General features: G+C 38.7%; 1 protein-coding gene across 1 annotated transcript; it reads right to left on the minus strand.

Moving 5' to 3' along the window:
* Nucleotides 1-3,081: 3,081 nt before the first annotated feature.
* Nucleotides 3,082-22,063, minus strand: gtf2h4 (general transcription factor IIH, polypeptide 4). The gene is made up of 13 exons (XM_042506477.1): nt 21,451-22,063; nt 21,241-21,345; nt 15,958-16,089; nt 15,654-15,839; nt 13,578-13,686; nt 12,136-12,204; nt 11,048-11,131; nt 9,769-9,961; nt 8,172-8,302; nt 7,871-7,918; nt 7,686-7,764; nt 6,265-6,326; nt 3,082-3,381 (listed from the first exon to the last, which is right to left on the minus strand). Exons 1-13 carry the CDS (start codon nt 21,564-21,566, stop codon nt 3,271-3,273), a joined length of 1,425 nt encoding a protein of 474 aa, XP_042362411.1. The 5' UTR covers nt 21,567-22,063; the 3' UTR covers nt 3,082-3,270.
* Between the last annotated feature and the right edge of the window lie 1,537 nt (nt 22,064-23,600).

Raw genomic sequence — 23,600 nt, forward strand, 5'->3', positions numbered from 1 at the left:
ATGGATGTATTTTCGGGATGTCTTCTAGATGTCTTTTCTGGAAGTAGTAGATGTCCTTTCTGTACATCATATAAATGTCTTCTCAGGGCATTGTGGGAGATGGTCCACTGTCATCTCCAAAGGTTTTAGAGCCTCAGATATTAGTAGAGGCATATATACACTGCTATAACAGTGCCCAGTTGCCCCCCAAATACCCAGATTTTCACCTAACTCACTGTTGATGTGTTGTGACAAAATCAGGGAGTTTATCTTTAAAACTAGAGCAAAGTTAGACTCAAATCTTTATGTACATTTAAATAATTTGTACTATGTGGCCTTTCACCTTAAGGGGACAGTTCACTTTCAAATCAAAAGTACATATTTTTCCTCTTACCTGTAATGCCATTTATTAATTGACATAGATTGGTGTGAGTTGAGTGTTGGAGGTACTGGCCGTGGAGATGTCTGCCTTCTCTCCAATGATGGAACTAGATGACACTCAGCTTGTGGTTCTCAAAGTACCAAAAAAATACATTTAAAAAACTCAACCACAAAATCTCCTTACAGAAATCACAACCTGGTTTCTTAAGATAATCCACAGAGCTTTTTGTAAGCAGTTTTTTTAAACATCTTTTATGTTTGTTTTTTTCATTCTCAGTTTTGTCTTGGTTCTGAGATTTTTAAAATTCCTTGGATCTTTTGAAGATAGATAGATTGTACATGGTGAAATTCCCAAATGCTTTGCGAGAAATTTTACAATTGCCCAAAAACTAGCAAGAAATAAGTAAAACAGTTAGATGAAAATTACCTGAAAATAAGAAAAAAAACCAAAAAAAAAAACAGAAATGACCTAAAAATTTTTTGTTATTTTGGTCATTTATAATGCAAAATTAGAAAAAATGATTACTAAAATCCCAACTGAACGTAATACTCTGGTAAGCAAGCAGAACTGAATTATGTCAGATTTTATTGCCCGACCGACAATTTGAGTTAACTTACGATTCAACTGGGGCAAGGAGCTGTCAACTGAGCTCCTGCAAAGACTCAAGGAGACATCAGGAGATCCCTACATTATAGAAACTGACAATTTATGTCTTTGTTGTGCAACCAACATGTGACACACATCCGCACATGACACACAGACTGTAAGAGGACTACATTAACTGATTTTCGTATTCAAAGTAAAACGTACTTTGAAATGTTGTGTTAAGATCTCAAACCTACAGAACCGAAACTTTGCTTACCTGCCTATTTTGACGCCAAACTCACAAACACAAGCTGTGACTGTGTGTGTGTGGAGGTGTGTGACCTTTCATAACCCCCTGCTGGCAGCATGCTACACACTGAATGGAAAGACTCTTAGTTCAGACTTGCATTTTGATATGCATCTCCTTTATCTGTATCTTAATTATCCTTCCTTTACACTGTTGTGTGCAGATGCTATATTGTTTGTAATCGTGCAAACTGTGATTTTCTAATTATAGGTTTTGTTGATAGACCTTTGGTCATATTAAGTACTTTCATACTTAGATTATATTTTGATGCTAGTACTTGTATACCTTTACTCAAATAGGATCTTTAACAACCTTTAATTATATTAGCGTTTTGACATTGTGGTATTACACTTACTTAATTTTGCACCAATTCGTTTGTTTGTTAAACGTGGTTAATACTGTTTTCCTGAGTTAATGATCTGCCAAAGAATTATTTGTTTTTCTCATAAGTGTTTGGTTTCCATCAGCAGAAGAGAGCATCATAGTCTCAAATATTGAAGATTTGAAGGCCTGTATTGAACTTTATCAACACTTTAGCAAGAAATTAGATCTAGACGGTTAAAACAGTAGAAGTGATAGAGGGAAGGAGTGTATTTCTCCTGCCTTGACCGCCAAGCACTGCTTGTGTGTTTCAATCTACATTGAAAGAGAAAATCTTTTCAACAGCCCCTGCCACGTCTTCTAAATGACGATTTAGAACCAGAGGACTTTGCACGAGAGAGACTGTGAGACAAAAAGAGACTTTAAATGAAAAGAAGTCTGTTAAGCTGTCATTGTGATCTCTTCTCAGCCACATGAGGTGTCAGAAGATGACCCAGCTAGACATGGAAAGAGAGAGAGATGGAGGAAACAAATTTAAGCCAAGTTTGCAACGTTCAAACTGAGCGAGGCCAGCCACCAGAACCGCAGGAGCGGTTTCCAGAGTGAACCTTTTCTCTGGCATCGAAACTTCTGAGGAAGGTGAAACGATCTTTCCTGTGCCTTTATGGGGTTGATGCTCTTAAATGATGGGGACACACAGTGTTAGACCTAGGTTAGGATCTCCCGTTAATACAATTATGGGTTATTCTCTAATTCTTTATCTTTTCCTTGTATGTTTTAAGGGATAGGTTGTCTCTTTGCTGTTGATCAATGCTTGACATTGACTTTTCTTTAATCTTAAATTTTCATTTGCTTGATCTTGCACTATTTCAGTGCACCTCTAATTCAGTTACTCTCTGGTTTTCATCCCCTCATTTTATTGGTGCTTCATTTATGAGTTTGTTCATTTAGTCATTTATTCACTTTGTGTCTTTGCTGTATTCACTGTTTCATCATGTATCTGTACTTATTCTTAAACTCATTCATTTGTAGTTTTGTTAGGAGTAGTTTTGCTGTGTAGTGAGTAGTTTAATAAAACTTTCATTTATAAAGACACTTGATCTTGTGATGTGTGTGTGTATAATGTCAGGTCCCTGTACAAATGGTAAAAGAACTCTGTAACAAACTTCAAATTATGAGACTAGATTAATTTATAAGGCAAAATGGGCTATGGACCTTTCTATTTTAATGGGTGGTGCTCCGAGGTTTTAAACTCTAATTTTTAATGTAAACTTATTGTTCCTGATAGCCAAAGTTGAGTCCCCTTACTCCACTTCATCTTTATACCAATTCATATGTTTCTGATTCATAATTTTGCATTATCTGTTATAGTTGCGTATTTTGGTATTAATTTATTAAGTAATAAATAATCTGAATTAATTGCTAATTAATTAATAAATCCCCTATTTAAACCCCTACAACAGTAACAAAACTACTCAGTGAGGGAAAAAAAAATGAGCAGATGGGGTCATCTTATCACCATTTAATCCACAACATATGAAAGTCAGTATTCTATAAAAAAACATACAAAATAGTTTGATTATGTCCTCACTGTCTGTCGGCGCTGACACCAGCTGTGGCAGCAAGAACATCCTGATGTAACAGGAAGAACAGTCAGCAGGAGTGACATCGCTGCACCTTGCTTCTCTTCCTCCAGTTAAGCGTTAGTCTTCTGTCGCTTCCAGAACCTCTTGACCTCACTGTGTCCCTGCGGCGTCACCACCATCACTCGGTGGGCCACGTCCTGCCACACCAAACAGCCCAGACCCTGCAGCACAACAACTCCATTAACCAGCAGCAAGGGCCTCCACACAGGTCAGCACAGAGGTACAGGGGTCATCTAACAGGAAGCAGAGAGACTGCAGGGAGCCGATGATGACGTCATTAAATGGTGATAGAGTGGCAGTGAGTGTGAGAGGTCAGGAGATGGAGGGCCGGATCATTTTCAACCAGAGGCCTTTGACTAACATTGGTAGGAGGTGGGGCAATACTGAATATCATTTTTACATTCAAAGCTTCAATTCAAGGTTTTGAGTGAAGCTTCAAATGTCTGTTGACATTTTTTAGAGAAAAACACAAACAAAATCCCCTATTTGAATAACAGTGGATTCAATTAATTTGGCTTTTTTATTAAATCAACTTTCTTTCAATAATAAATGTAAGTAACAGCGTTAGATGGCTGCAAGACCCCTTCGTTAGTACACGGACTGAGCACTGTGACGTGAGTGTGTGTGTGTGTGTGTGTGTGTGTGTTTTAGAGAAAGAGAGTGAGAGATTTACGGAGAATGGAGAAGGTGCACTATTGTGCACAATGGGCCTCATGCAAGAGGCAATTTACAAACACATTTTCTTATTTTCATTCATATCCATGATTTGTTTTTATTTTGTTAGCACTCATTGATTTTTGGGATTCACCAATGTTACCTTGGCTTCATTTTACGAGCAGTCGAGACACTCTCACCAAGATAAGAGAAAAACATCTCATTTTGACAGTCTGCAAGTTGTTGTCCAGCACAAAGAAAAATAAGTTTTAAACTTGAGAAACATTTAAAAATGCATGAATATCATTTAATCACATTTAGATAATGTTTTAGAGTAACTTTAATGATTTGAGTATTAAATTTTAGGGCCAAAGAAAAACTACTCTTGTTGGTTCATAAATCTCAATTGCTATAATTTCAGTCCTATGCATCCCTCTACTGAACAGAGCTAGAAAGTAACTAAATACATTTACTCAAGTACTATACTTCGGTGCAAATCATAGGTATTTTTACTTTGAGTATTTTTATCCCATGCCAATACTGGGAATACTGTACTTTTTACTCCACTACTATTATCAGATAACTACTTTTAAAATTCGGATTTTTGCGCACAAACCATATGAAATTACACAAGTGCAGCTGAAACGATAATACGAAAATTATTTGGCAATTATTTTTATAATCGTATACGTCATTTTTAATGCACACAACATTCAATTGTTCTAGCTTGTCATATATACTGTACATGAGGACAAGCTGTTTTACTATTGCAGAACTTCTTCCTCTTCTTACAGCCTTTTTTTGGGCATATCTCTCCAGTCTTGGCCATGCCCCAGAGTCTTTGCACATGGCACAAAACCTGCCTTTATATAGTGTTTAGGGGCGTTATTTATGCTAACAGGTGACTAATGATCAGTGGGATTAATCATTGAACACAGCTGGTCTGCGCAGATTTGGGTGGTAAAGAGCATTTGGTGCACCTGTTGACTTTGCTTATATTTTCTCTTACCAGAAAATTAAGAGAAAATATAAAAGAAATAAAAGAGAATGTTGCTTCATGCGGCCTTTTTTTCATTTATAACTTACTAGAAATGCTGCTTTGTCACTTTCTGACCCACCCTGCCAAACAGCATATGATATTTTCTGATTGCATTGCCCGCCCAACCCACATATCACTTCTACAGAGCCAACCGTGGAATGTAGTTCAACAAATAGTATAATACTAACAATATTAGTGTGGCTTAACCTTTATGTGCAGAAATACTAGCTTTATACTCAGTGAAAGACAAGTAGAAAAAAAGCTGTGCAAACTACAGTTGTTCACTTTTATAAATATAACTCATTATCTTTGTCATATTTGCTCAAACTGTCACTATATCCTGACAGTAGTACTTTAAACAGATAATCTGTAAAAAATAAAAATAAATAAAAAAAGTTTTAAAAAGCCATGCTTCTCTTCCTAATGCTCCTTGTGGAATCTGCTGCCTGAACAAATACAACCAATTGGAGCCAAGGGGTCTCTGACACAGCTGTCAATCATGTCAGTCACTGCTCGTGAACTGCGGTCAAACTGTAAAACTAAGCAGCGCAGATCAAATATGTATCATGATTCTGTTACTGCATTGCCTATTCCTACTTCAAATGTTTGCAGAAACATATTTTTAAAAGCAAACTCAAGACCTACCTTTTTAGTTTGGCTTTTAATTGAACTTTATCTACTGACGATTTATTTATACATTTAGTATGTTTTACAGTTTTAATACTCCCTATATAATTCGTTATTTTTAATATTTTATATTTACATTTTTATTCACTATTTTACTTTGTGCTGTTTATCCTTTCATTTACCTCTTACTTACAATTAGAGTATTTTACTTTTTTTTAAAAAAATTATTATTAATATTGTTATTTTATTTATTTATTTACTCTTTTTTTAATCTTTCTATCTATAGGTGTGTTTTTTCAGTTTTTGTGTTTTTATTCACATATTCACAAGCTTGTGTGCTTGTGTGCTTGTGTGCTTGTGTGTGTCTGTGTGTGTCTGTGTGTGTGTGTGTGTGTGGTGGTTACAGTGGAAGATTTTGGTTTTGTTGTATGAGGCATTTTGTATTACAGTTTGTTTGTATGACAAGTACTATACAAATAATGTTGCTGTTTAGCTGTAATGTATTAAAACATGCTTATTTTATTATTCTTCCTTTCTGCCAAAACATCCCCTAAATCCTCCACACTGACCCCTGAACAGGACGTAAAACAGCAGTGATCAGTGAGAGCAGAACATGCAGAGACGGGCTACAGTGAAAATTATGTAGAGATGTAGAATGAAATAAAATCTATATAATATTGATAATGTGATATTATTCACTCATAGAGATAGGGGAAAGACCAACCTGAGCTCTGTCCCGCAGCACCTCAAAGTCCGCCTGAGAGAGGAACTGGTTATAGAGCACTCCTGCAGGACACAAACAACACACAGACAGGTGAGGAATGGGGTTAAGGCCAGCACCACATCAATAATCAGCCTCTCTGTTACTGTGCCCAAAAGCTCAGACAGCAAGAGTTACCGCTCTGCTCTATTGACTCAGCTCTATCAGCAGAGGGAGACCAACATCTGTCAGTCACAAGCTTCACTGTAGCTACACACAGAGCTCAAGCTGCACCACACACACATTCCCCTCTCCACTAGCTTTCTTTATCTCAGGATTTTTCAGTCTGGACCCAGTTTACCATTTTTCTGTGTCTAAAGCCTAAAGGTACGATTCTGCAATGGGGGGACAGAGTTGTCAGACCTTAAACCTGCAGCAGAGGTAGCAGCAGCTCCGAATCAACGTCTGTGTGAAAGGGAATTCCTAAATGCTGTTTTACAAAACACATATATTTGCTATAATGCAAAAAATGTCTTTACAAATGTTACTGAAGCTGAACACCAAACTCTCAAATCAATGCAAGTACTCCAGTGACGGTTGAGTTTGACCATGGCACTCATAAACGGATGAAGGCCATTCATTAACCCTTTGAAACCAGGATCTACATCACTTTTCTAATGCAGATTTCAGACGTCTTTCATAAATGAGCTATTTAAATTTTGGAACATTGACCAAATTGGTCATATTTCATAATTTATAAAATTCAGTTTCATAAATTGGGTAAATAGGTGATGAGCAACTAGGTAAGACATGTTCCATAAAATTGCAAGAAATTAGTAGATTTAGATTTTTTTTATAGTGAAAAAGGTCAAAGGGGAAAAAAAAAACTATATTTGTAATTGTCATAATTACATAAATTACGTGGCAGATAAAAAATTAGGCATATTTAATATTTGCAATTTCCATTTGTTTGGTTAATGTAAACCCTCCTACAGTCACCCCTCTGCTGCTCTCACCTTCTCCTCTTAACACAGTTTTCATTCACTAATGACTTCCAGGTGCTTCTACTTGCAGTTTTTTCTTTGCCAGAAAGCTACTGTCAAAAAACTGCACTGCAGATGTGTGACTTCAAAAGCCTGCCAGGAAAAGGAGGGATTTTGTTCTCTGAGCCACTTGGAGGCTTTTAATTTGAAACTTGACTTGACTGACATTCATTTGTGAATGAAAACAGTATTTGTGTTAAAGAGGTGTGGTATTTTCAGCTGAGTGGTGTTTATAACATGACTGTGTTGATTACTGCTGTTTAGTATTAGTGCTGAGGAAATGTACCCTAAACTAAATTCATTACGACAAGTTGAGTGTTGAGTTTGCATTTACAGCAAAGTAAAACCTGTAGAATGCAAGCTTACACACACACATACACACACACACACACGTAAACTCACCCTCTGTGAACTGCAGCCGGTCTCTCTCCAGCTCCCACAGTCTAATCTGATCAGTGATTGTTGGAGGCAGCACTGGGGCCTGACACACACAGAGGAGGGTGAGAACATGGTGCAAACCCTTTAAAGAACATCCAGTTAATTATTATTAGATTTCCGTGTGAGCAGGAGAGGTGGGTTTGCTGTACCTGTTTGAGCATGACAGGGTGAGCTCTGGTCCTTAGAAAGTGGATTATCTGGAGAGTAATGAAAAAACAAAACTTCATATATTCAGCTTGACATTTACTAGGATAATCTGATCAGCGCTTACGGTTGGGTAAGAACAATTTTCATAACATATCATACAGACACGAAGCACAATATGGGCAATTTCAGGTAACGCACATTTTCCTGGTACCTCTTCTGGTACCAACAGTTAAAAAATGCTGTGCTAAAAAGTGCTGAGTTTATCTTTGTTTGTATGTTTTTTATTTTTGGTAAGTTGAGTACCTGTTGTGCCGTGATGCCGTTGGCGATGGCCTGTTGCACTGACTCTCTTGTTACCTGACCCACCACTACGTTGGGGAAGCGATACAGCATTTCACTGAAGAGAGCCACCAAAGCAATCTGAAGCTCCGAGTCTGATAGAGACACACAAACAAGTCAGTAAAGCTTCTCCAAGCTGATGCCAAGTTGTGCATCTTTTCTGCTGCAACGAACCACATTTAAACAAGAAAATATGACCCAGTTAATACAGAGACGGTTAATAAATTATGCTAAACTTCAGAGATGTTGGCAGATGGATTAATGAACACTGGGCAGAGCAAGGCTACCTGCTTCCGCCTGCATCCAGTCTTTGTGCTAGGCCCGTTTCACACAGCACGCGTGAGCGGCCCCGAGCGTGTTGTTTTTTAATTTGGCGCCCATGTTATCAAGTTAGAGCGTGCACACTGCCAGTCTGAGCAGCGCTTGTCATGTGCATCTCCGCTGCATGTCAGCTGCAGCACATTTAGAGAAACAGTGGCTCACTGTTTTTTTTTTTTGGGTGTGACGGGCGTTTGTCAGCAGAAATGGATAGTGAAGATGGTGTTTTTTTCGATTATATTGACTCTATACCACTTTTTACTGCAGTCTAAAAGTATCCCCCGCCACATAGATAAGGAAATACAAAGGCGTCTGTTTTACCTCCCTGCTTCCCTTTCAAAACAAAAGCTATCTGACTGTGTCTTTGTGGACAGAATCCCATCAGTTGCTGATAAAAGGCATTTTATTTTGAAACATTCACTGGGACGTGTTATTGGCTGTGCAGGAGCTTGTACGATTTCATAAATGAGTGGAATGTGCTTATATATGAAAATACAGTACTAATATCTGCGGGCAGCGACGTTACAACAATGCTGCATGTGCTGCTCAGCCAGGCTACAGTCATGCCTACTGAGTGAAACGGACCAGAGAGAGAGAGAGAGAGGGAGACTGTAGCTGCATGGTTTCATTCTGACAGAACACAAATCACTGACTTTCCAAAATACGGAACAAAGTGCAGTCCGTATCAGTTTAATACAGAACACGTCTCCTAGGTCCCAGAAATAAGGAACGGTTGGCAATGTACCCAGCGCAACCATGATTGAGATTTATAAAACAGAATCTCATGTACACAGGGCTTTATAAATACAATGAATAGAAGGTTCATGCTTATTTCTGCCTCTGTGTGTGCACACAGTTTTAGTGGTGAATCTACGTAGAGTTTTATGTATCTGGCCCCTGGTCTGTACTGCGCGCACAGACATGAGACTGACTGCCATCTGAACATGTCATTTTCAGGAAGAGCAAGAGGTGTTTTATTCAAAAAAGTCTCTCCTGAAATCTTGGTACTGACTGTATGTGTGGGTAGTCTTGTGTCTCTGATTTTCACTGTATAATGCAGTTCACTTGTATCAAGTTATTTGGAGCCAGAGCAAACTGCTGTTGTTAAAACAAGAATATACAAGAGTCATTCCACCTTCTTACAAATGCTCTCATATGATCAGGGAAGTGAACATTGTTTAAAATGTACTGTATCTATCAGTATTAACATGCAGCACAAAAAGCTTGCAGGGTTCAGACGTACTTGTGTAGGCGTAGATTCGATAATTGGTTTCTACCACAATGTAGCCTGCATCTCCTGTACCAGGGGTGGAAGCCAAATTAGAGGAGGAGGAGGAGGAGGAGGAGGAGGAGGAGGAGGAAGAGGAAGAGCTGGTAGTGACTCCTGCTGCCAGAGTGATGGCCAGTCTGGTCGGGTAGTACCGCCTCGACTTCCTCTGATGACAATAAACAGAAGAATTACATAAAACTAGGATATTAGAACTATATCTTCTCTTATGTTTGAATTAATTTCACTGGTTCAGTTTCATACACATATTCTAAACTGAGTGTTTGTCTCAGCAAATGCTGCTTTTATAATTCATGTTTTTTTTTTAGCAGGGCCAACATAACACCCAACGCAATTGGCTGTAATTCATCATTTGTCACATGATGGATTCTCCAAAAAGTGACAATTAATCAATAAAAAAATTTCATTTGTCTTAAAAGACATTAATCAGTAACTCAGTTTAGTAACTTTAACTGGTCATTACACATTCCTGTGAGAAGTAATCAATGTCAGAGCTAGCATTAGTTCCACAAATGAATTAAAATCAAATCCCTGGCTACAACTAGCAAACTTCAGTGCAAATATGTTAAAGGACAACATCTGTTTAGAAACTCTCACACAATTAATTCAGATTATATAATCCTAGTCCCGTTTTTCCAGCCAGATGTTCGGCACTTTCTGAACACATGCATTTTAACTAAAATGTCACAATATAAAGACTTCCACCTGTAAGCAGTCCGCCCTGTGACATCTGCTCAAGCAGAGTGCAAAAGCACACACGAGCCCAGACACACTATTCAGCTGTGCTTAACACTAGTGTACTGATATGTTTCCATCATAACATTTTTGTTAAAGCCTCTGGAAACGTGTCTTGAAATAGTAAGAACTGACAACTGACAGCTGACTTTGAATGTTTGATTGTCTTTATCCATATTAGGTGATATGGATCAGGGATAACCACGCCCATATCAACCAGCTTTAGGAAACTGTAAAAAAACTAAAATTACAATATTTCAGATTTGGATTGAGGCTAATCTTTTTTATTATGCATGTAAGACCCTAAATTACACATTAAGAAAGTTTGTGGTGATTTGGGTTGCCAGAGTCTTTACAATGCATGTGCTGAGAATTACTGACCAAACAACTGGAAAAAGAGACTTTCCCAGGAGGGTCCTCACAGTTTCTCTTCATGGTGAGGAAGTGGTACTGGCAGGGTTTCAGCATTAGTGATCTTTAATCCTTTTCAGTGTCTCACCTTCCTCTGGAAGACAAGTCCAAACTCCCGCAGGTGCTGCAGGAATGTGAGTAATGACTCACTCATGCCCTCCACTGAGTAATCCTGAGGCACACACACAACACATGATCAAAAACAACACAGAAACTTCAACTAAGCAGCAAGATTTCAAAGTGACTGCAAGAAGCATGACACAGGCTTGATGGTTTTGAAATAATGCTGACAGCTGGAGAACATACAGTACAGTGAGATACAGATACAAAAAAGGATGTATGCCTTACAGGATAATATTTTCTTTGTGGCAACTATCATTATGTACAGATTTAAGCTATCTCTTATCTCAAAATGGCTTGAAATGTAGTGCATACAGCTGGTGGAAATGGGAAAAAAAACCCGGACCGCCCTGGCTGGGCTGAGCCCTGAATGTTTCCAACACTTAGTTCTGCTAACGTTCACACTGCTGAATAGCTGCAGGGCGCACTGATTTTCACGGAGCGCCAGCCGCTTGCTCTCAGCGTCCATGTTGAACTCCTGAACACTGGACACGCCGCGGCCCAGAGCTCCACGGCCCTGAGCTCCGCAGCAGGCTCACCATCTGTGGTGATAGTTTTGGCATCTGGTCTATATTTTTCAGCGAGTCAATCTGGCAGGAAAGCACACTATTAAATACTCTTGCATGCTGTATTATAAAAGATATAAAGGATATATTAGATATGATATATGTGATCTGATCATGATAAATTATAAAATATGCACCGAGTGCTTCCAAAATGCCTGTCAGCGTGTCTAGACCGAGAGGGAGAGAGACGAGTAAACACACAGAGACAGATAGGCACACAGAGATGCACACACACTCAGACACACAGCCAGAAACAAGCAAACAAGCAGGGACAGAGAGACAAGGACAGAGCTCTTGGTGTAATTAGAAAGGAGCAGAGAAGGAGAGTCACAGCTGACCGATGCAGAGAAATGCGCTCCTGAACGGACAGGCAACTGCTGACAGGCGGCTGCGCTATAATTAACATATCGGGGCGCTTCTGCATCCAGTGTGAACCCTCAGCATGCGCGCACACCACACTGTGAACAGAAACAAACTGCTGTGCACTCACTCTGCCAAGAGTAGAGAAACTGAGCTGGAATAAGAAGGACAGGATCTCCACCAGGTCCATCCCTCTGGACTGCAAGATACACAAATGAAGACACGCATATGAGCTGGTATTTTCACATAAAGAAAAGCAGGTATAATTAGCAGGTAATATCCAGAATTTACAAATAAATGTCGGCCTCGAACAATAAACACTGAGCAGGATTAGAGTTAGCCACACTCTCATAGTTCCCACAGTAAATACAGTATTACCCTTATACAGTATTACTTGTTTTCTGTTCTGAGCTTCTAGTGTGCACATTTGTCCCAGAGACATGAAACAAACACTGCCAACCAAGCTGCCTTGCAGCCCTCCTTTCTCTTGCTTTTTTCCTTTCATCTCTTGCGTACCCTCAATCTCTCCCCACTTGTTCCGTCACTTTCCCTCGCTCTCCCTGCTCTTTGTCTTGCTTTCATTCTTGATTTAGTCCATTCAAACTCCTGTCAGAGTGCCATTTAAGCACGAGACAGTTCACCACAGTTTTCCCTCAACTCCACTTCACCCAAAGTAACTTTCTTTGTTTGCTACATGTTAGCAGGTGGACAGGATCATTTATCCATAGTAATGATCACTTCTTTATATGGTGCTGACTGGCTCTTCATGGATGGGGAACTATTCTGATTGCTGACTAACAGAAAAGCACCATCAATTTACGATTGATTGGCATTCATAAACATACACACATGCCTACGATCAAATCCATTTTTCCCACAGCGTTCATGACTCCAGTGTAGGTATTTAGTACCAAGGCATTTTATGTGCAGATTTATTTACATATTTATTAAGGTTTCATGAATGAAACCCACTGTGAGTACATTTAAATTTTTCACCATGAAGGTCTAAATTCTGTTTTAAAATTGTGATAGGGAATTAATCAAATCTTGATTTATATTTATTGGCCTAATAATAGTCCCATTTGTTACTGCATTAAGCCTGTTTCATTTTCGCCTTTAGTGGGAAATGATTGATAATTTAGAGCAGACAGAACAAAAAGGATAGAGATAAATTAACCTGACTCCTGGAATGCTTCCTCAGTCAGAATTAGTTTATCCATGCTGCAGTTTCATGGCTGTTCACGGTTAGTTAGGCCCACTTTGTCCCCCTTTATTTTGAATTCATTCCACTCCCAGCAACAGACATTCTTTCCCACAAACAGGCCATTGATAAGGCTTACACAGGCCATTAAACAGAGTGCAGCAGAAAGAAGAAATCCTAGAAATGGATCACAGTGACCTGAGAGTCTGCAGGTTTTCACTGTAGCCAATCGAAGCAGCAGCTCATGTCACTGACTCGAGCCCTCTCTGCTTCAAGATGGATTAATCAGAGTAATGACAGCCAATGACACTCCAGAGCCTCCAACCACTGCTCCAACTTATTGAAAGCTCATCAGGATGACACACAAGTACCTGAGCACTTTTGAGGTATTGCAGAGTGAAGTACCACAGCTGAGAGGCTGTGTCCAGGAGGAGGAACTGGAAACCAGCGGAGGTGATGTAGGGCGCCTCTCCTGCCTCACTAACAAACAGAGCAGAGGACAGGACAACATGAGGGACAGCACAGAGCTGCTCTGTGTCCCTGACAACAACAACTCAATCTACAGCTGAAGGCATATGAATGGAGTCCAAATTCACTGGAGTCCTCTGATGATGATCCTCCCTGTGATGGTTTCACACTTCAGACAGTTTCTATGGCTGCACTTTCACTTTCATTCTACAGACAGTAAAGACAATGTGTTATGGAGTAGTCTGGTCTTTGTCATTAGGGGTGTCAGTGAAGTGAAGTTTAAGTATGAACATCAGCTCATCATTGTTTCACTGACTTCATGTGATGAAAAAGCACCTGGTGTCAGTTTCATCTTCTTCCCAGAACCAAAAGCACAAGACAGCTTTTTAAAAGGTAACCAGTTACGATAGAAAGAGTCCCATTCAGGACCTGAACATCCACTGTGAGGGAGTCAGTCCTGGATGCTGCCTTTATCAGCATCATGGGAACATTACAAGCTCTGTCCTGCTCTTGATTTGATTTGGCAAAGTTCACTGGAGTCATTTTCCAAATTGATTGATTTGTCCTCATCTTCAGAGCCTTGTCTCACATAAATGTGACCATATTGTGTGGAAATTAAGCATAAATGTGACCAATCATCCGATGAGGGTACTGACTTTTAGCCGGGGACTTGTTAGCTTTAGCCTCAGTCTTCATTACATCATTACACAGAGCTGAGTCAACATTTTATCATGTGAGCGGGTAATCAAACTCATTGAGATTATTTTGCAGCATTCTTATTAATTCTGCCGACGGATAAAAAAGCCTACTGGCCTTATTTTCATGAAACTTGGTAGAAGGCTGTAGCACGCCAAAGAGGAACCCATTACATTTTGGAGTAGATGCAAATCTCGGGGAGCATACATGAATTACTTTTTAGTTTCACTGACATTGCAAGATAGGGCACTGACCTTGGGGGAGGTTTACGCTCTTTGAGTGCACTTCTAGTTTCCATATGCATCAGCTGGAAAAATGTAAAAGTGAGTCTGAGACTGTGTTGAGCTGATGTTAACTAGATCACAGCTGATAAAATCAGCCTGCAGCACTTTAGTGGTCATGGTCTGAAAATGAGGAAATGCCTTTGTCTTCAATCAAATATCTTCAGTCAATATTTAATAACTGAATTTCCAGTGCTTAATTTGGCTCGATTAACACTGTAAACTGTGTATATGCAGTGTTCTTAAGGATGGCTTGGCAGGTGTAGCAACAGTAACTAAGTGGTCGAGCTCAGCAAGGGGTCAGTTAGTCCCACAGTGTTATCAGTAGTGGAGGCCAAAACTAAGATCAATATTTTAAGCTAAAAAAAATCTGACAATTAGATGATATATACACTGATATATTTCCAAAGATCGTAGTCAAAAATTTTTGATAATTTTTTACAAATCACTTTTTTTGCGCTGTGTTCAGACGCCTTTCACAAGTATTTAAACCCCTGAACTGAGCAACTTGTTTTGATTTATTTCCAGAACACGAAGCGAGAGGCAATAGGGAATTTAGCAAGAAATGTCCTGCAAATTACAATAAATTTGTAGATTAAAAAACATTATTAAAGATAAGGTAAGGAAAAATGTCCAGGGAAGTATATTTATAATAACCATTATTATATATACAAAATTAGGTTACAAAATTATCATTATTATTATCAAGCACTTTTTTCCAAGTCAATTCCAGGTCTGTTTATACATTCCTTCTTCTTTTCCTTTTCTGTTTGTTTGTTGCTAATTTATTGGGGTAATTTTCTTGTACTCTTTTTTAAAATAATTTTTTGGGTCATTTCTTCAAGTCATTTCCATTTCCCCATGTTTTTCAAAGAAATCAAAGAAGCCAGTTTGCTCAGGTTTCAAGGGGCTAAATGTTCTCTTGAAAAATTGGGACCCAGGTATGTACTAAGTAGAATTAAACTGGTCAGTGCTCTCTACAGTGTTATCACTACTACATACCTTTTCATGAGGCCTGCTTGAACCAGCAGCTGAGCCAGGTCCTGACTGACAGCAGCACTGGGAGAACCCACCATGAAGTGCAGGATGACCTCCCAGCGCTCCATGGCGTAGCGGTCAAGACTCTCAATATCGCGTGCGTGGCGGTCAGGACCCAGAGTGCTGCCCTCGTCTGCCCAGGCTCTGCCCCTGTGTGTGCATACAGCAGTGGAGTCTCTTTGAGTCTTTCACTTCAAACAACAGTCAATAAGTGGAACAGAGCTGCAAATCCATTTTAAACAGAGAGAGGGAGAGGGAGCAGACGTACCCGCCGAGCAGAGCGATCCTCAGGTTCTCTTTGAACACTGGGTTTAAGATGTATCCCTGCAGACCGCCCTGCAGCTGCTGACTGTGCCACAGGCGGAGTCCTGCCAACACTGAGACACATTCATCATGATCCCTGCAGGGAGACACCAAAGACAAAAAACTCACAGTGAACTCAAGTAGTTAGCACCTGAAATGTGAAATCACTACACAATCATTTCTGTATAAAACCATGTTCATGTTGTTTATGTGCAGTAGTTTGTAGACATAATATATCTTCATATCTTCATTCCTCCTACAAACACTCATCACCCAGTCTAAATAATTGTATTAGTTGTTGTTTTTTTTTTTGTTTTTTTAGTAGCACATGCTGTATGTTTACTGTCCAAGTTTGTCTTGCACTGTATGCTGAGCCACGTGTAAGACTATTCTCTGTCAGACAAAGTTTTCTGAATTTGAATCTCTCTTGCTCGTGCACACTCACAACCGCTCACACTGTGTGTCATTGTATGTCTCTCGATTGTTTATATGTTGTTGTACTTGTTTTCAATTGTTCTGTCATCAGTGCATATCACAATTTAAAAAAAAGGAAGGAAATGTGAAATCACAATTGTAAAATTATGCAATTAATAATTGCGTTTTGTGTCTTGTCTAGTCTGTCTATAATGTTCTTTTTGCTTTATCTTGTACACACCTTGCTTTGATATCCCTTTGCTGCTGTAATAAAACAAATTTACCGATTGTGGGACTAATAAAGGATTATCTTAATGTATCATATCGTCCTGTATCATATTGCATTGTATCTTAAATCCCCAGTTTCTCTCCCACTGAACACATGATTAAACAGCTGCTGACCCTGAAGATGAAGAGTTCCTGTCACCTCAATTATTTAAGATGTTTTTTTTAAACCCTGTAGGAATATAATTCTGGTGGTGACATGGACAGAGCCCAAATGCTACCTGACAGTGTCATCACCAGTTGATGATTTATGACAGACACAGTCACATTAACAGTGAGTCATGCTGTTGCTGTCCCAGGTGTCATCCTGTAGTCTTTTTTTTATTCTAAAGCTGTCTTAAAATGTTTTAGAAGCTGTTGTCATAGCAACTTGTCCTTGAGCTCAAGCCTGCAAAAGAACATCTTACTCAGTTAGCTGGACCATGATCCAGCCCCGTGAATAAATTACATTATCTGCCTCTTGTTAACTCCGCTGGCTCTCTTTATTCTCTCTCGAGCTCATCTGATTGTCTCTGCTGTCTGTTGACCAGAGGAGGAGGAGCCAAGTTTTAAAGTTGGGTTTGCAAACCTGCATAGCATGCCTTTTAGAATGAAGGGTCCATTGCTCTTAAAAATGCTGTTCTTTCATTATGATGCTAATCAGATGATAATTATCTCAGTGGCATAATACGGTCTTTAAATGACAATAACACTGTTTATCACCTTTATTTCTGGAGCAATATTTCCTCCCCCAAATGTAGTTATCATGACAGGCCTAGTGACCCCAAAACAGTCATTACCAGGATACAGATGACTCCTTTTCTTTGAAGTAATCGAGAACCCATTATGATTTCTTGTTGTCATGTCAATGTCAATGTCAACTTTATTTATATAGCACATTTAAAACAGCCTGTGGCCTACCAAAGTGCTTTACAGTAAAATAAGCAGAAATAATAAAAACAATAAAAACAAAACAATAAAAAAGAAAAAATACAATAAATATAGAAAGAATAAAAGCAACTATACTCTGCCAAAGGCCAAAGTGAACAGGTGTGTCTTAAGCAGTGTTTTAAAAGTGGAGAGGCTATTTGCAGTCCTCACAGTGAGACGTAATGCTTTCCACAGAGAGGGAGCCGCAACTGCGAAGCTCGATCTCCTCTAGTTTTTAAAAAGGATCGAGGAATGTCCAAGACCACCTGATTAGCTGACCTTAGGGCTCTGGGGGGCTGATGCAATTTAATAATTTCAGACAGGTATTCAGGGGCCAGTCCATTCAGAGACTTAGTTAGGAGACGAGCTGCTGCATTCTGAACAAGCTGCAGGCGGGTAAGCTCTGATTGGTCAATGCCGACATACAGGGAGTTACAATAATCTAAGCGAGATGTAATAAAAGCATGGATAATTTTTACAGGTTTTTCTGGCTTAGATAGGACTTGGCTTTGGCTAGAGGCCTTAGCTGAAAAAGCTGGACTTGACCACTGAGCTGACCTGTTTGTCTAATTTAAAAGCACCAGAACCAGGTCAGGGCGACCGAACGGGACAATCTCTGTTTTGTTTGTTTTAATTTTAACAAATTTAAATCCATCCATGTTTTAATGTCACTCATTCAGTTAAGCATGGCCTGAAGGGAATCTTTGGTAGGGACCTTTAACGGCAAATACACCAGCACATCATCAGCAAAGCAGTGAAAAGGAATACCATGCTTCCTAAAAATCGACCCCAGGGGTATCATATAAAGGGAGAACAGTAGAGGGCCTAGAACTGACCCCTGGGGGACCCCGCAGGTCAGAGCCACTGTGGAAGAAAACTGGCGAAGAATGATCTCTTAGAGAGGTACGATTTAACGATTTAAACCAACTCGAAGCAGTGCCTTTGATGCCTACACAGTGTTCAAGGCGTGATAAGAGAATTGTTGTAACCAATCAATCAATCAATCAATCAATCAGATTTTATTTATACAGCACTTTTCATACAAGCAAAACTGTAACACAAAGTGCTTCATACAATAAAACCAAAATTACCCCCCCCCCCCACTGTACTGAACCCACTGTACACAAGCCCCTCAGCAGCACAGCACAGCGTGCGCGAGCACACACACACATGCACTTGCACACAAGTACATAGGCATGTGAGTCTTCGTAATTAATTAGAGCTAAAATAATAATTCTCATTGAAAACAGGAACTGAGAAAACACAACCTTAAGTGAGGAAACACCTGAAGCTGAATAAAACCAAAAAATAAATATAATATTAATTATGAATGAAATAAATAAATAAAATACACTTAATATTTGATCAAATGTAATCTTAAAATAAATAAATAAAAATGAAGGGATAATATAACAAATAATAGATAAAAATGTTAAAATAATAATAATAATAATAATAGTATAGCACCTAGAAAAACAGACCGAAATGTATAAACAGTCAATAAATAAACTGGTAAAATTCAATTAAAAGACAAACTAAAAAGCTAGGTCTTGAGTTTTCTTTTAAAAATAACCATCACATTCTTTTCACAACAAAGAGTTAAATACCCAAACATGATAAACTTGTAACAAATGAAACAGGTCAACTTAATAAACGGAACAAATAACTAGAAGCAGAGAGACCACATGGCATTTATGACATTTTGGTGGGGAATGTCATTATATATACGAAATGTACTGGGACTGAAATTGTAATTTCTACCCATTTTATTTCAAATTGAACCAAGTTTATAAATTATGGATTAAAAAAAAATTCGATTGATACTGGCTACTCAAATTAATCTCTGCCACAAGAGAGCCAAAAAAAACTGCATTTAATGTGAATTGTTTATACTATGGTTGATACATGATTAGCTTATCATGAATGAAACTCCCTGGTAACAGGTCAGTGACAGAGATGTTAAAATTTGGTACAAGAATCTAATCAAAATGGTTCACCCCACCTACAATGCTGCCGGAGGTGTAATGAAACACATTTTATTGTATGTCAAAGTGAAAACACATAAAGCACAAACAATATGAGACAGAAACATACAGCTGTTGACATTAATCTGTATACAGGGAGACCTGGGAACATTCAAGCTCCACAGCAGCAGATTAACAAGTGTCCACCAGAACTCCATACGGCCTATAATAATTCAGTGAGCGTAAAAAATGGCACCAAACAGATCACAGTGATGTAACCATTTCTAGTGTAGTATACAGTACCATCAAAAGGTTATGACAGTCACAATAATGCAGCACCAGGACAATACAGGCTGATGCTGAAATATAGCTCAGAAGTACAATATGTACTGCTACTGCCACTCTCATATCACCATCAACATCATCAGTTTTAGAATACAATATGTACTGCTACTGTCACTCTATCATCAACATTGTCATAATCAATACTACGATTGCAATATGGAGTGCTGCTATCACCAGTCATCATCATCAACTTCATCAATGCTACAAGTACAATATAAACGGTTACTGTTACTCTCACACCAACATTGTCATCATCAATATTACAATTATAATATGTCACATACATATCATCATCATCATCATCAATACCATAATACAATATGTACTGTTACTGACACCTTATCGTCATAATCATCAGAACTACAAGTACAATGTGTACTGTTAATGTCACTTATTATCACCATCACTATCAGTACTACAAGTACAATGTGTACTGTTACTGTCACTTATTATCGCCATCATTATCAGTACTACAAGTACAATGTGTACTGTTACTGACACCTTATCGTCATAATCATCAGAACTACAAGTACAATGTGTACTGTTAATGTCACTTATTATCGCCATCACTATCAGTACTACAAGTACAATGTGTACTGTTACTGTCACTTATTATCGCCATCATTATCAGTACTACAAGTACAATGTGTACTGTTACTGTCACCTTATCATTGTCATCATCATCAGTACTACAAGTACAATGTGTACTGTTACTGTCACCTTATAATCACCATCATCATTAGTACTACAAGTGCAATGTGTACTATTACTATTACCTTATCATCATCATCATCATCTGTACCACAAGTACAATGTGTACTGTTACTGTCACCTTATCATCGCCATCATCAGTACTACAAGTACAATGTGTACTGTTACTGTCACCTTATCATCGTCATTATCATCAGTACTACAAGTACAATGTGTACTGTTACTGTCATTCTGTCATTGTCATCATCCACATCCTCATGCTAAAATATAACATGTGCTGTTGCTGTCACCATATCTTCATCATCATCACAGGTAATGGACAACCAAAGGAGATACCTCCATCTGCTCTTAGCGTTTAAAGCATGATTGGAGACAGGGATGAAGGAGTTTTTTTACGTATTATTTGAGCAATAGGTGCTCTTATGTGTAGGCCAGATTGTAATCATTTGTACTCAGAATTTCGGGGGTGGGCACAGTCAAAAACAATGACATGCTTTTTTGCTTATGCTGCTCATGCTGCTTATTTAATAAGTCATTAAACCTACTTAACTGTAGCCCCACTATCTTTTTTTGCCTGGTTCACAGTCTTAGCAAGGGCATGACAAAGTGAAGTGACTTACTTCTGACTGTCTATTTTCACCCACAATGACACTGCCGCCTGAGGGAGAGGCTGATCCAGGAACAGCATGCGCATCACATAGTTCTTGGCCAGAGAGGGGAGTTCCCTGGAGAGGATCAGAAACAACAGAAAAAAATGACAGCACAGTCTCCGGGAGTCATATGTCCACATGAACATGTCCATCAGTGCATGTGTGGTGCAGCCATCATACCTGTAGACAGCCAGACACGTGGCTGGGTGGTTGTACAATCTGTCCAGAATCTCCGGGCTCAGCTCTCTCAGGTATTCATGCAGGTTTTTACACTGCAGCTGCACGCGGAGCTTCATTCTCTAACGTTTCCAAAAACAAAGAGCTAAGTCACTCAATGCACCGTCTCTGTCAACGGGAAGACTCGGTCCAACTGATTCTGCCGTTAACCGCGAGAGCACTTCAGTCCTTTTGAAAATCTAGTAATTTCTTGTGGCGTCGGCCATTGCTACTTGAGCACAGCGACCTACAAACATCTGACTGACGAATTTTTATTCCGCGGTTTTGCCCTTTTATTCGGTTTATGTATATTCAGCGTAGAACTGCTATTTCCATGTGTTGGTGTGTATTCCTCTACAACTCACTCGAGTGTTTACGTTTCAGTCGTGAAAGCACTCACAGCAAAACTCCTACTGGGACTGCAGTCCGGAAACGAGCGTGTTAGCAGGTGTATGTAAAAGGCATTATTTACCATAAACGCGGATATAAAACACCGACAAAACCTGACAGCAAATTTATTTCATAGTACAAAATAACCGCATTTGTTGTCATTCATCAGCTTTGTTTCCGCCATGGTTTCCGCAAAGTGACCGTTGTTTCCGGTTCTCGTGACCTAAAACCAGTGTTCTTATTGGTCATATTCTTCTTCGGCGATTTTTCAAGACGATGAAGATGATATTTTTCCTTTATGCTGTTAGCGGTGTTTGGAGGATGTCGTTTGGGGTGTTGTATTACACTGATGGCATGTTTATTGGGCTATTTTTACCTCTCCAGTTATGTCAATGTTGCTCATTGCTTTCTTTGTCTGCTCTTGAAAGAATTCAGGCCACTTTGTTCAGATTTCAAAGGGTTAAAAGCAAATCAATGCAACTGTGAATATTTAGAAACAGAAAGTGAGTTTTGTCGTTGCATTTCTTTCCTCAGGTTTGATCTAGTGTTCGACTTCCGCCAATGCCAGTGAGTTCTGTCAGAAACGAATTTATTGGTTCTTCGACAAAACTGATCCATTCATTACTAAGTGAGACAGAAAGCATCTCTGTCTTCATCTGTATTTAAAAGGACTTTGATGATCTCACAATGATGAAGCTGTCTTCATTGTATAACTTTTTCTTAAACAAATGGGGTTTTATTTCGTAAGTATTTTACTATATTTATTTTCTAAAATGTATTTCAACAAACACATGTAGAAAATGATTTATAAATAAAAAGATTTGATACATATGTTTAGCATGAGGTCAATTATTGGAAATGTTCTACAGTTGTCAGACACATCCTGTTGTTTCTGTTATGAATTTAATAATGCGCTGTCTATAGAGGCCCACTCAGTTAATGTTTATAACTCACCACTTATACCAACTCCACTTTTTACATTACAAATGCTGTGTTGCACAGCTGTGAAAAATTGTCGTTATTATGACGTGCAGTTTATGAGTAGTCGTGTAATGCATTAAAGCTAATGCAGAAGTATTTTTAACTCTTTGAAACATACGCAAATTGATTTCTTTCAAAAATGTGGGAAGAAGGCATTGAGCAACAATAGAGGAAATTACTAAGAAATTGGTAAAAGGAACAACAAAATTATCTGAATATGTAAATGTAAAATTAAAGAATAAAGAAAGAAAAAATGAAAGAAAAGAAAATAATAATTCCAAAAAACAAAGACATGACCTGGAAAAATTATTAAAAATTACAACACCCTGTAGCTCAGTAGGTAGGGCAGGCGCCCCATGTACAGAGACCATGACCACAGGTTTGATTCTGGCCTCGGCCTTTTGCTGCATGTCATCCCCACTCTCTCTCCCAAAAAACAATGATTAAGTAAAATAATTTTAAATACATAATTACGATTATAATAAGTTTAAGTTATAATAGCTCGTTATCTTTATTTCCCTATACATTTTCCCTTGCTTTATTTAAAAAAGAAAAAATCAAATTTGTGAAACCTTTATTACTAAGTTACTCATTGCCTTTTTCCCCATGTTTCGCACCAATTTTTCATCAGGCATCTGAAAGCAGCACAAGAAAAATGATGTCACTCCAAAGGGTTAAAGTCACTGTCTGCCAACAGATCTATAACTCATCCAGCACAATAAGGTCAAAATTATTAAAATTAT

The sequence above is a fragment of the Plectropomus leopardus genome, chromosome 18 (genome assembly GCF_008729295.1).
Source record: "Plectropomus leopardus isolate mb chromosome 18, YSFRI_Pleo_2.0, whole genome shotgun sequence".
NCBI lineage: Eukaryota > Metazoa > Chordata > Actinopteri > Perciformes > Serranidae > Plectropomus > Plectropomus leopardus.

Bases quoted from the DNA above. Each gene is read 5' to 3' on its own strand.
- gtf2h4 (XM_042506477.1), bottom strand. From the start codon at position 21,566: ATGAAGCTCCGCGTGCAGCTGCAGTGTAAAAACCTGCATGAATACCTG. The intron at 21,346-21,450 runs GTATGATGGCTG...GATCCTCTCCAG, and splicing joins ACGTGTCTGGCTGTCTACAG to GGAACTCCCCTCTCTGGCCA. The intron at 12,205-13,577 runs GTACTTGTGTGT...TGTATCTTGCAG, and splicing joins AATACCTCAAAAGTGCTCAG to TCCAGAGGGATGGACCTGGT.